We start from the raw sequence: 12947 nt of genomic DNA on the forward strand, positions 1-12947 counted from the left end.
CCAGCCGGCCTGGCGCCCCCACCCCCACCCCAGGGACCCAGCACCTACCAGCCCAGCCTCACAGCAAGCATCACCCCAGGAGGAGATGGGCCACGGGCCCAGCCCAGTACTCCTGGGCTCCTCACTGCAGGAGGGAGGGGGTAGGGCAGAGAGAAGGCAGGACTCCTGGGCTCTGCGCAGGAGCCAGGAATGGGCAAGTAGGACACCTGGGTGCTGCTGGACCTCTCCTGCCCCATGCCTCAGTTTGCCCATGAGGCTGCCATGCATTAGGCCAGCTGGAGGATCAGCCCAGGGGCTAATGGGGATCAAGCAGAGTGGGTGGATTCCCGTTGCCCCTTCCCTTCCCTCTCCTCTCCCCTGGACAGACAGACACCTGCACTGCTGGCACCCTGGGGAAAAGAAACCTCTTTATTCCCAACCCCTCAAGGGCCATGGTACAAAGGAAAGGCCCAGAAACCACAGCAGAGACTGGAGACTCCCGACAACCCCCCACAAGAGCTCCAGACCCCAGCACCCTTGCAGGGGGGCACACAGCACCCCAGGCCCAACCCAGCTTATGGGGCAGGGCCAGCAAAGCAGCATGTGAGTCTCATCCCAGGAGCTCCCATACCCCCTCCCCACACAGGTGGAGACCCCACACCCTGCACCATGCCCCCCAGCCCCGGCCTGGCACTCTGTGCAGGGCAGAGAGAGGAGGGTGGTTTGGTCCCAGTAGGGGCCAAGTCCTGGATGCCAACCCTGATAGGGAACCCAGGGGTCGGAGGTGGGGGGTGAGGCTGTGGGCGCCGGGCATCTTTGGTGAGAGCTACAAGGCACGAGAGGTGCAGCATGGGGAAAAGGGAGGACTACCGGGAGCCCGCCCAGAGGGTCGGTCATTGCCACGATGCCCAGGCTGGGAGCGAGGTCTCCTTGGGGTGGATCCTGGCAGCTGGGATCCCATGGGCGGGGAGGGCAGGAGCTCCAGGGGTCCGGCACAGGCAGCTCTACAGGAGGGTGCAGTCCGACTCAGGCTTTGGCCGGTGCCGGCGTTCACCACCTGCTCTCCCACGGGCCTGCGAAGAAGGGATGAGTGGCACCAACGGGCACCAAACTCACCTGAGCCCACCACCAAGGGTGGATCCCAGGAGTCCTGGCTCCATTCCCAACACCCCCTCCCCTTGCGGGGGAGACCCCAGGTGTCCGAGTCTCCGCTCCATGCTGGCTCCAGTCCCTGGGAACCCCCCTCCTTGGGGACCACGGGATGGCAGCGCTAGTCGGGAGCAGCGGGGGTGGCAGAGCCTGGCCTGGAAGCACCCCATACTGGTGGGTTGGCCATTGCAGCCCACCAGCTGGACCCCTCCAGCAGGTAGCTGGGACTGGGGGAGGGGTGTACTTGCCCTGGAGGGGAAGCGGGGGGACTCATTGGCCCCAAGGGGGATGTGGGGGGCGGGTTACCTGCCCCGGGGGGGCCGGAGGGGGCTGTGGCGGAGGCTGCTGGGAGTCTTCCTGCTGCAGCTGCTGGGCCAGCTCCAGGTCGCTGAGCGGGGGTGGGCCCTGCTGCTGCTGCAGCGACAGGGCCATGATGTAGTCCTGGGGGCAGGGGCAGCTGTCAGCACTAACCACTGGGCAGCATGTCCAGCCCAGACCCAGGGCAGGACCCCAGGGCTACCCTGTGACAGAACCCAGGAGTCCTGGCTGCCCCAGTACCCTGCCCTGGCCCTGCAACTCTGCCCCCTTCTTGGACCCTGGACTCCTGGGTTCTCTCCCTCCGCCTCCAGACTCCAAGGCAGCTGAGGAGGGAATTGGGGAGTCCGGCCTCCCCAGTATCCACCCTTGCCCGCCCACTTGCTGTAACCACTGAACTGTGCTGCTGCCAGCCGCACCTGATCCAGCTGTTGCTGGCCTTGTGGGGGGCTGACAGGCACCTCCCTGCCGGGTGAGTGGCTCAGGTGGAACTCAGTGTCGCAGAAGCAGCTGTCGCCATCCACTGTGTGCAGGCTTTCCCAGGCCACCCACTCCTCCTTCAGGAAGCCCTGGTCCGTCACCAGCAGGTACAGGTGGCCCTAGATGGGGAGGGGGATGGGGGAGACATTAGAGCCAGGCTGGAGCCCCCCATAGTGCCCCTTGCTCTGCCTTTGGCCCCAAGTCCCCACTCATGAATATTTTTTTCTTTACTGACCATCTGCCAGCTTTTAACCTTTTTACTGACACATGTTTTTACAGACATTGTGTTTCATATCATGTAAATTGAGCTCTCTTTGCTACCTGGCCCCAGGTAGAAAAATTGGGTTAAGTCTTAGGGGTTAAACCACAGCAAAAATAAAACAAATGTAATAATGTTAGGTTGTCAGTAAAAAAAAATTGGCTGCTTGACCACAGTGATGGTTTGAGTCTGTGCTGCCTCCCCAACCCCTGCCAGGGGCCCCATACTCACCTCCATACCCTGAAGCCCCCCACAGCCTTATCCCCTCTAGCCCTGCTCCTCCCATCCTGATACAGACCCCCGAAGAAGCCTATTGCCATCCCAGCAGTATTACAGGCAGCCTGGGATGCAGTAGCAGCAGCACATGGTTGAGAGAGTGCTTCCTGCAGGGTGCTCTGAAGCTGCTTAACAATTTTCTTTTAATGACGGCTACATTTTTTTTTGTTTACTGACAGCCTTTCTCACTTTTTTTTTTTTTACTGACAGTCAGTTACTTGACTGACACTTGGTAACCCTGCCGCATGCCCTACCTGATGCTTGGTCATAGTGCTGAAGTGGTTGTTGCGGAAGAAAACGCCGAGTTCGCCCTCCCGGACAGCAGTCGTGAGCTCGCACAGCCCGTGGTATGTCAGCTGCGATGCCGTGGACTCTAGGAACTGCTCGGCAATCAGGCCTGTGCCCACAGCCGGGAAAGGGGCAGCATTAAGAAGGATATTGAAAAGGAAATGGGGAACATTGCCGTGCCATTACACAAGTCCACGGTGCGCCCGCATCTCAAATACTCTGTGGTGTTCTGGTCCCCAGGATGCAGTGGGACTAGACAAGGGCTGGAGAAGGGCTGTTAATGTGATTGGAGGCCAGACCAGGACAGACATGAGTGTGTATGTAGAAATAGGGGGTGGGGGGGAGGAGAGGGCTAGGGGGAGCCTGCCAGGCACTGGTTGTACTGGTAGCAATACAGGAACAGGCCGGCGGGTGGGGGCTGTGTTACCTTCTGTGACCAGGTTGGGGTCTGGCGAGTGCTTGCAGGTGATGATCTTCTCCACCAGCTGGTTGTAGCTCAGCTTGCCCACTGCCTGCACCACCTCCAGGGTCTGGGGTGTGGGAGGTGGTGTTGTAAGCCTGGGCAGCACTGGGGGGGCCATATTCAGACCCCCCAAGGGGAACCCTGGGGCCAGGTCTCCTGCCCACCCCATCCTCTGAGCCCCCCACATCCACCCAAAGCCTGGTCATGGGGCAGTTGGCCACCTCCCAACACAGCACCTGGCACGTGGTGCCTGAGCTACCACCCCCTGGCCCGTGTGACATTTCCACCCCCATTGCCCCCCGCTGCCCCAGTAGTCCCAGGTCGGACCCCCAACTCCTCCAGTCCCCCCACCCAAATTTCCCCCCCAGGGGCGGGGGGTTGTGGTGGGCAACCTGCGGGTCCACGAGCCAGCCGTGGTAGAGGGGGATGCCAAGCAGGTCAAAGACGATGCACTCAGGTGTGTACTCGAAGTCAGCAACTCCAGTAAAGCGCACGTTGACATCCAGGCCTGTGGCCAGTTTGGGCAGCACCATCATGGCGTCACTCACGTTCTGTGGTGCGGGAGGGAGGGAAGGAGGATGGCATGATACCCCTGGGGCACTGCGGAGATCCCCGGGCACGATCCATCTCCCAGCATGGGGGGCGGCTGGAGCAGGCAGTGCTGTGAGGACAGGCGAGGACTTCTGGGTTCTCTCCAGCTGCCCAAGGGGACTGGGTCCACTCTCCTCCTGGAGCAAGGAGCAGGAGTCCAGTGGCCAAGGCTGAGGTGGGGGGGAGGGAGTCAGACCCCTGAGTTCCCTATTTGAGTCCATGAATGGGAAGCGGCACCTGGAAGGGGGTCTGTATTGCCCCCTCCACCCAGGGGTGCTGCAGACTCCCTGCCCAGGGGCAGCTCGGGCACTGTGCTGGGCATGCCTGGCTCTGGCAGGGGCTCAGTCCCATTCCCTCCCCAGAGCTGGGGCCTGTGGGCAGGAGGGGGGCACAGCACACATTTCATGGCTGGGAGCAGGCTGGGCAGTGCCCTGCACATGCAACCTCTCACCACTGTGGGAGGCACCCCAGCTCCTCACCTGCTGGAAGTTGAGCTGCAGCCCCTCGGAGGGCTCCTGGGGCTTGATGGACAGGAGGCAGTCGCCTTTGGAGAGAGAAGATAGTTCATCAGGGGCCGCCAAGCTGTCCCCACTGGGTAGGGGGTGGCAAAGGGACATGACCAAGGCAAGGTGTGTGGGGGCAGTAGGAGAACCCATTGCTGGGCTTCCCCAGCAGCCACTGGGTTCATTCAAGACTGTGATTACAGCCAAAGGCTGGGGGTCTCTGGCCAGGCCCCATCACTCAGCCCTGCAGGCATGGGGGGGGAGAGGGAGTAGACCCAGCCACCACAGCTGGTAGAGACACAGGACAGGTGGGAGATCCCTGACCTGGCCCCCACTGCCCTCCCCGTCTCCTCAGCCCCAGAGGAGTTCCCGAGCCACTTACCAAGGTGCGCCATCAGCTCCTCTGACGTGATCACCTCCTTCTGCAGAGGCAACTTCACCTGTGAGTGGCGGGGGAGTGAGTATCTGGATGCTTTTCTCAGCATGCATTGCAAGCCCCAGGGCAGGGGGGCAGCCTCCCAGGGTCTTTCTAGGCCTTGTCTCTATGGCAACAGCCTCCCCTCCCATGTTCCCAGGGACAGAGGGACATGACCAGGGCTGCAGGTGGGAAGTCAGTGGCAGAGACAGGCTACAATCCCTGCTCTCCCCCCCTCCCAGACTGATGCTCTAACTTCCAGGCTGCACTCCCCCCGCTCCACCCTGGGGCCTGCCCTACCTTCCACTGGAGGAAGAGGATGTTCATGATGGCCAGGAGTGGGCAGGGCCCATTCTCGCTCTGGGTGATGACGGGCGTCCGCTCGCCCTTCCATGTGATCCACTTCACGCAGTAGAAGTCGGGTTCAGGGTCCTGTTCCCTGCTGGGCGACTGGGCCTGGGGGCCCTCCGCCGCCTGCGCCGCAGCACTGGGCCCGGGGATCTCGGAACTGCCTGCGCTCAGGCTGGCCTCGTCCGGGGAACACGGTGCCTCCTTGGCATCTGGATCTGGCTCCTCCACAGCCTTCCCAGGCCCTGCCACTGGAGCTGGATCCTGGCATGGGGAGCCCCCCTGCTCTGGGCTCGCCCCTTCCTCCTGGCTCAGGCTGCTCTGCTCAGAAGAGGCCTCTGTGCTGTCCATACACCTGGTGCCTGGCAGAACCGTGGGCTCCAGCTCATCCCTGCCACCAGCCGGTGCCACAGTCCCTTTGCCATCAGCCATGCCGGCCACCTTCCCATCTGCCGCATCCTTATCTGCCATGCTGGCCGCGTTCCCATCTGCCGCGTTCCCATCCACCATGCTAGCCACGCTCTCCTCCTGAGTGGCTCCAGGCTTAGCGCCTTCCACATCCACCCCATCGCTCTTGGCTGGCTCAGCCTCCACTGGCTCCATCAGTGCAGACAGGCCGTGTCTCTAGCACATCCACTGAGGCAGATCTCCCCTGGTGCCAGCTACGACAGTGTTCCCTGCCAGCCACCAGCTCCGTGTGGTCTTTTGCTCCTGTCTCCAGCTCCCCCAGGAGGGAAAAAAAAATCCCTCTCGATATCCAAACAGGGCTTTTAAAGCACTAAGTCTCCCCTGCCAGGAAGAGGAAACCAGCTTTTTCCAAATAAATACCTAGAGCTTATAATCAGCAGGTTCAACCTTTCCTGGCTCACGCCCCCGGGCAGTGATGTGGGTCTCAATAAAAAGCAGCAAGTGGAAGTAGTCTGGCAGTGTAGAGTCAGCCTCAAGTCACATTCCCGAGGCTATCGAAGGAGATCCCAGTGTGGGATACTTAACGAGATCTTCATTAGGCACTGGGAGGTTTCAGCCGAAGTTGCCCCACCCAGCGCCTGACGGACGCACAACCCCCAGCCTGGCTTTTCCGGTGCGTTTTACATTCACTTCTTGGGCGCAGATGAGAGGCAGTATCCCCCTCCTGTGGCGTGGGCACGGACCGCTCCAGACGGCCTTGGGAAGGACACACGTTACCTGCCTCTGGGGGCTTTGAAGGAGGTAGAAAACTGATGGTTTCCCAAAGTAGAGGGGAGATGGGACTCCTGGAAGTGGCAAACCCCACTGGATTCCCCTGGTTGCAAAATATATGTAAGAAAGAAAGGCAAATAGGGCCAATATAAGCCTTGTTTTGAAGCTCAGGGGTGGGGAGGCTGGCAGCTAATTGGTGCCTTATCAGTCACTGGGGATCTCCAGCTCGTTACCCACAGTCCTGTGCAATCCCGCCTCGAGGCAATGCAGGCACGAAGGGCGGCTGCCGTCTGGTCTTGGCCTGCAGGTGCTTCTGCCGTCTGTCCGGTTTTTCTCCTGATCAGGGCCCTGCTGATCTTGTAGCAGATGGTTTCAGGAGCGGGATTGAACCTAAGCAGAGAAGGAGAGACTCCGATGAGCCATCGTTCACAATAGCCAGGGCTCACACCTCTAGGCCACCAAGGTCTCTCTCCAGAGAAGCCAGTGATCCCAGGTGTTTAATTTCAGGGTCCTGGGCTTTAAAAGGATCTGTTTTAGTGTCCCCCTAAAGTGAAGTCACCTCTGAGCCCCGTCACCACTGGGAGATTGTTTCCATAAACTGCAATGCCATAAATTCATTCCCATCCCACCCCCCTGCAACTCATCCTACCCCTTTCCCCTGCAGGGCGGGTGTTCGCTATACGCTCCCCCTGACATTGCCTTCATTTGGATCCTTCTATGAAGCTCCTGGCCCCCTTGCAAACAGCCAGGCCAACAGAACCCCCCCCAATGGATACGTCTCCACTGTCCGGCACAGACTTTGGCAAATGCTTCCCGAGCCCACGGATCATTGTCAACCCTCTGTGTTAGATCTGCAAGTCGTGGCGGGCAGTTCACTTAAACCCTTAGCGGTGCTCTGCCATCACCAACAACACATTAGGGATGGTTAAGAGGGGGACTGCGAACAAGAAAGAAAGTATTGTGGTGCCCGTTTATAAATCCATTGCCCAACCACACTGTGAATCCTGTGCAGTTACTGTCCTGTGTATCTCACACACACACACACACACGTAGCCGGTGACCAAGCAATAGTGTGTACGCACACCTACACACACAGAGTCCATGCACATGCAGAGCCAGTAACACACATGCAAGAACACATCCACACACCCCGTAACACACACATAACCCATAACACACATGCACAAACACACCCACAGACAGCCTGTAATGCACACATAACCCATAGCACACATGCATACACACCCACAGACAGCCTATAACATATACATAACCCATAACACACATCCATGAACACACCCACACACACGGAGCCTGTTACAGATGCATGGACACACCCGCACACACATCCCATAACATACACACAACCAAAAACTCATGTGCACAAACGCGTACACAATCCATCACACACACCCTGCCATACACAGAGGCCCAAAGCCAGGTGTGGAGCCTGCAGCCTTTTTCCCCAGGTCCTCCCTTTGCCCCCAGATGCGTGACCGACGGTGCTGCACAACCCCAGCGCTAATCCGAATTCCTGCCTTATCCAAATCCGCACTGAACATTTCCTGCTGTTCCCCCGGGCGTGTGCCTGCAGGAGACACCAGAGCCACTCCCCAGGGCCCAGCCCTGCGGCTGCAGAGGCTCCTGATGTCCCCATTGCTCACGAGTCCGCGGCAGGAGCTCTGAGCGCTTGAGCCACATCCAGCCAGGGTCACCCCACCCAGGGAGGCAGCTTCAGGCTGGAACTTGGACCCAGGGTCCTGGTCCCCCTGTTCCCAGCCTCTGCGGCAGCCCTGCCTCGTGGTGACCGCAGCTTTCTGCCTGCTGGTAGCCCCTGATGTGCACTGGGTGAGTGGAGAGGACGGCTGCAGAAGCTGGGTCCCCGTGCGCCGTGGGACATGGGCAGCCACACGTATCACCCCTACCTGCTTGGCAGACGCATCACTTAGGCCCTGGGCTCGGACAGCCAGGCCCAGATCTCCCCTTGCCTGCCAGCCAGTTGGCAAAGAGGGCTAAGAATCCAGTGGATCCCTCTGGGGAGTCAGTAATGGGTCTGTGGTCATCCCTGCTTTCCACACAGCACCGTGGGCTCATTGTTTCTGTGCTCACCCTCCTCCCCGCTCCCTGCATCCATCCACTGCCCTGTCACACAAGGGCAGCAATCGCCAGGGCCTTTGGGGCAGCCCCAGGTCTTCCTTGGCAAAGACCAAGGTGGGCTGCGAGGAACCACAGCAGGACTGGGCACGAGGGAGCAAAGGGGCAACTGCAGATGGACCTCAGCGTCGCTCCGTGTCCAGTGGCGCCCCTGGGCAGAAGTAACCCAAACCCGAGCTACGCTGGGAGAGGCTCTACACTGGCTGTTACCTGCGTGCATCAGAGCTGGACATCACCACGGGCAGTTCACTAAAAACAGCAGCTCTGCAGCCGCCAACAAGGCAAACAGCACATTAGGGATCCATGAGAAGGGAATCGTGAACCAGACAGAAAGCATCATTGTGCCCCTTTATAAACCCATGGGGCATCCACACCTTGAATCCTGCACCCAGCTCTGGTCCCCGTGGCTCCAAAAGGATCTAGATGAGCTAGATAGGGTCCAGAGAAGGGCAACAAGGATGACGAGTGCTACAGAGGGGCTTCCAGAGGAGACTGCAGAGGCCAGGCCTGGGCACTTTAGCAAAGCGGGGACAGAAGGGGTTACAAAATACTAAATGGCAAAGAGAAAATCAGAAGGGATTTAGTATCGACTGTCTCTATTCATACACTATCAACTCTCTCTCTCCATACATACCTATCGTCTACCATACATGAAGCTGGTAGATGATAAGTTTAAAACAAACACCGGGCAGTTCTTGCTCACCCATCATGGAATTAAAGAGTGGGACTCGGTGCCACCAGACACGGGAGAAGCTGAGAGTTCAGCCAGATTCACCAAGAGGTTGGACACGTGCTTAGAGGAAAGGGGCATCAGTAGCTGTTGAGCACGGGAGTGATGAGCACGGCCCATGAATCACAACTTCCTAGACCTTCAATGCTGGCGGCTACAAGGGAGAGAGGAACAGGGGAAAACCCCTGGTCAGACCCAGTCACTCCAGCTTCCACTCTCTGCTGCCATGTGGCCAGAGACCGGGCACGACGGACCCACAGTCTGACCCAGTCAATGGCAGGTCTTGTGCTCTAGGACCCTCACCAGAGTCTGACACAAAGAGGGGGCCGATGCCACATTTACAGACCACGAGGATCCCCAGGCCCCAGCTCGGAGACCCTCAGGCAGACTGGTTTAAACGATGCCAGGGGAAGAACTCTCACCAGTATGGGCTGCTCCCTACTGGGAGATCTGCTGACCCACCCAGCCACTGCTGTAGAGAAGGGGAATAAAACCAGGAAGAGGCCCCTTTACACCATTTTAACATCTGCATTGCTAGGGATACTGGTATAAGACACTGGCGGGGAAATCAGGCCAGTGCCTGTGATAGGCATTTCAGTTAAGGCCTCTGTGATAAAGGAGTCGGACCAAGTGGCTACTGCCCTTGCCCCCTTTCAGTGTCCTCTCGAAGCCTCTTCCAGAAAGGCCCTTGTTAACCGAGCTGCTGCCCCAGTATCTTACTGGCTATACCCACAAAGCAACTGGGCAAGGAGAAATAACTGGCAAGGGCTGGAAATTCACAGGTACGTGGAACAGAAGTGCCCAGACCGGACTGCTGCAGCCCGGCCCGGAGGTTTCCCGACACAAACACACCCTCTGTGTGCTCACCTGTGTGTTTCTACCACCTCCCTCAGCCCAGCTCCCATCCTGCTGAGACCGACACTGTGCAAGGCACGGGGAGCCCCCGATCGCAATGAGAGCGCTCCATGCTGGGAGCATCACTGCGGGGTCCTGCAGGCTGTTATCCTAGGCGCCCGGCTGGAAATCTGTGATCAATGGGCTGGCAGCCGCGGGGGGAAGGAGATGCCCCGTGTACCCGTACGAAGGCCAAGCCAAAGGCAACCTGCTCTCAGTCCAGGTCTCAGGGCTCTTTCTTCAGCCTCCTCCAGGCAGATTTTAAATATGCAGAGGTGTCCCAGGGAACCGATCCTGCCTCTTACCCGGAAGCCAAGAAGGAAAGCTTTTAGCTCGACGTTTCCTCTAGTGCAGCATTTCTCAGCCTGTGGATCGTGACCCAAAACTAGGTTGCAAGAATATATTAAAGGGTTGCGAACAAACTTAAAGAACGGATGCTCCTTTAAAGGAGAAAAGGTGGGAAACGGTGGCTTTTCCTTGGCAGGCTGGCAGAGCTCCAGCCTGCGAGGGACTGGTTAGGGCCCCCCTTCCCCCCACACACCCCCTCACCTCACACTTGGAGGTTGGGGCAGTGGGTCGGGAATGATGGGCACTGGGTCGGGACTGGCCATCAATGTTTCCAAATGGGTCCTGGTCCAAAAAAGGTTGAGAAGCGCTGCTGTAGAGGAGCCAACAGAGCAGCAGGGAGTCGGGACATCTAGGTTGTGTCCATGGCTTGTTTCAGGACCTTCTGGGGTGAATCCAGCAGCCTCCCGGCCTCAATTACTCCCATGTGAACGTTAATCAGATTAATCCCCAGGGCTGTCAGAGTCAGGAGACTGACAAGGAGCATCACTGGGTCTGCTCACCCTCATCAGACCGTTTCATCTGGGGCTTCTGGCCCTGTCTCCTGGGCTGGTGGCCGGGGCACGTGGGGTGGGTTCTGGGTTTGTACCCTGTTGGTGTGGGGCATCCTGTGAGAAATCAATGGCAGCCTGGGGATGCAGGGCCTGGGGGACCCTGACAGGCTTAGCTTCAGGTTGCAAACAGATTAGCAGCTTGAAGTGGGCAGCAGGGACAGAGATTTGCAGGGAAGTTTGCTCTGTGTGTGTGTGCACACGTACATGTGCCTGAGCCACGTGAAGTGGTGTGTGTATGTACCTGATCTGCCTCTTTGCCTGTTCCTAATCCACATGAAGGGGGAGGTGTGTGTGCGTGCACACATGCATGCTCCTGGTCCCCATGAAGGGAGGGTGTTAATGTACCTGATCCCCATGTACCTGATGTGTGCACCTAACCCACATGAAGGTGTACCCGATATGAGTGTGTATGCGTATACCTGCACCACTTGTAAAAACGTGTGCGTGTATATGTGTGCAAGCACACATGGATACGTAAACCAGATCCACATGAAGGGGGTTGTGTACCTGACCCATGTGAAGGGGGCTGTGCGTGTGCATACCTGATGCACATGTATGTGTGTACCAGAGCCACACGAAGGTCTGGTCTACCAAGTCATTAGGCTTAACCTCCGGGTAACTGGGCAATTTCCACCACCTTTTTTATTTCTCAGCCGGTCAGACCACAGCATCTAACAGCTTCTTCTGGCTTTAAGAAGCCACGTTCCCAGCTTTTGCACAGAATCATTATTTCGGGACAGAAGTCCCCACATCCCTAAGAAACAGTCGTACCAGAAGAACCTCCAGGCTGGGTCCTCCTTTCAGATGGCTCCACGACCCGGGGGAGACGCAGCTTTTCAGCAGAAAAGCTTTCACGGCAAAGCTCAGACGAGTGATTCTCAACCCGTTCGGACTCCAGGACCCTCCCTTGGCAAATCCCAGCTCTTTGCTTGCACTCAGTTGCAGCCACCAGTGTTTTGGAAACGAGGTGCATGTGGTACATGAGAAAATATGGTGTTTAAAATAGCCCCTGGCAGAGGATAAGACAAGGGTGAACTGGCTACACCTGGGCCCAAGGACTTTATCCAGAGGGCACAGAGAGTTTTTGGCCACGGAAAAATCCTGCAGCGATTCTTCTGTTGCAAGGATGGTGGTGACTGTCTGGACTCCTCCGGGAACATCTCCGGGTTTCTCTCGTGGGGCACATGTGGGCGTCTGCACAGGGCTGAGATGCCGCAGCACCCTTAAATGGCTCTCACACAGCCCAGACTGAGAGTCATGGGCTCGGGGACTCCACGCAAGAGAGAGATGGCTGTTATCACCAGCTCCAAGCAGTATTTCCTGGCTCTGGCTGGCACCAGAGGCTCCATTATCAGCCATGGATGCAATGCCTAAGAGACCAGACTCTGTTTGTCCGCTGTGCGGATCCGATGCACGCGTGTGGAACGGCACAAATCACGCGTGCTCCTCTCCAGCAGTGACCACCGCCCTAGAGCCAAGTCGCTGAGGCCCCAGGGCCAGGAAAGAGTTCACGCCCAGGCCTGACTTCCAGCACAGGCCAGTCCTGTCCAAAGCCAGGGGTTTAAAAGCCTCTGCAGTGCCCCGGCCCCTCTCCCTGCAGGCCAAGCTTGCGAGGAGCAGCCAGAAGGGAGCGAAAAAAGGCCGAGATGGCCTTCGTGTCAGAGCCGGGCTGCCCCCATCCACTGCCGGTGCGGCGCTAGGGTAAGGTGGGGCCAACCTTTTGTGGTAGGGGGCCACAGAGCAGCCCAGCCCCCTCCTGGAGTGCTGCTCTGGTCCCCTGCCCCATCTGCTGCTCTGCTTTCTGCTCCCTGCCCAATCCACTGCTCTGCTTTCAGCTCCCATCTCCATCTGTTGCCCTGGTTTCTGCTCCCCACACTGTGCTTCCTTTCCTCATCTGCTGCTCTGCTTTCTGCTCCCTGCCCAGTCTGCCCCCTACCACAGGCTTCCCATCTCCATCTGTTGCCCTGGTTTCTGCTCCCCACACTGTGCTTCCTTTCCTCATCTGCTGCTCTGCTTTCTGCTCCC

The 12947-nt window shown here is 58.4% G+C and overlaps 1 protein-coding gene across 2 annotated transcripts; it reads right to left on the reverse strand.

Moving 5' to 3' along the window:
- Positions 1-387: 387 nt before the first annotated feature.
- Positions 388-9276, reverse strand: MINDY1 (MINDY lysine 48 deubiquitinase 1). Of its 2 annotated transcripts, XM_006038604.3 has the most exons (10): positions 9103-9273; positions 5019-6635; positions 4686-4743; positions 4280-4344; positions 3602-3760; positions 3174-3276; positions 2713-2855; positions 1863-2042; positions 1435-1569; positions 388-1052 (listed from the first exon to the last, which is right to left on the reverse strand). In XM_006038604.3, exons 2-10 carry the CDS (start codon positions 5667-5669, stop codon positions 984-986), a joined length of 1563 nt encoding a protein of 520 aa, XP_006038666.1. In that variant the 5' UTR covers positions 5670-6635; positions 9103-9273; the 3' UTR covers positions 388-983. The 2 variants fall into 2 exon arrangements, with proteins under 2 accessions (XP_006038666.1, XP_025050927.1); XM_025195142.1 differs by lacking the exon at positions 1435-1569 and having other exon boundaries at positions 9103-9276.
- Between the last annotated feature and the right edge of the window lie 3671 nt (positions 9277-12947).

This window comes from Alligator sinensis, unplaced genomic scaffold (genome assembly GCF_000455745.1).
Source record: "Alligator sinensis unplaced genomic scaffold, ASM45574v1 scaffold880_1, whole genome shotgun sequence".
NCBI lineage: Eukaryota > Metazoa > Chordata > Crocodylia > Alligatoridae > Alligator > Alligator sinensis.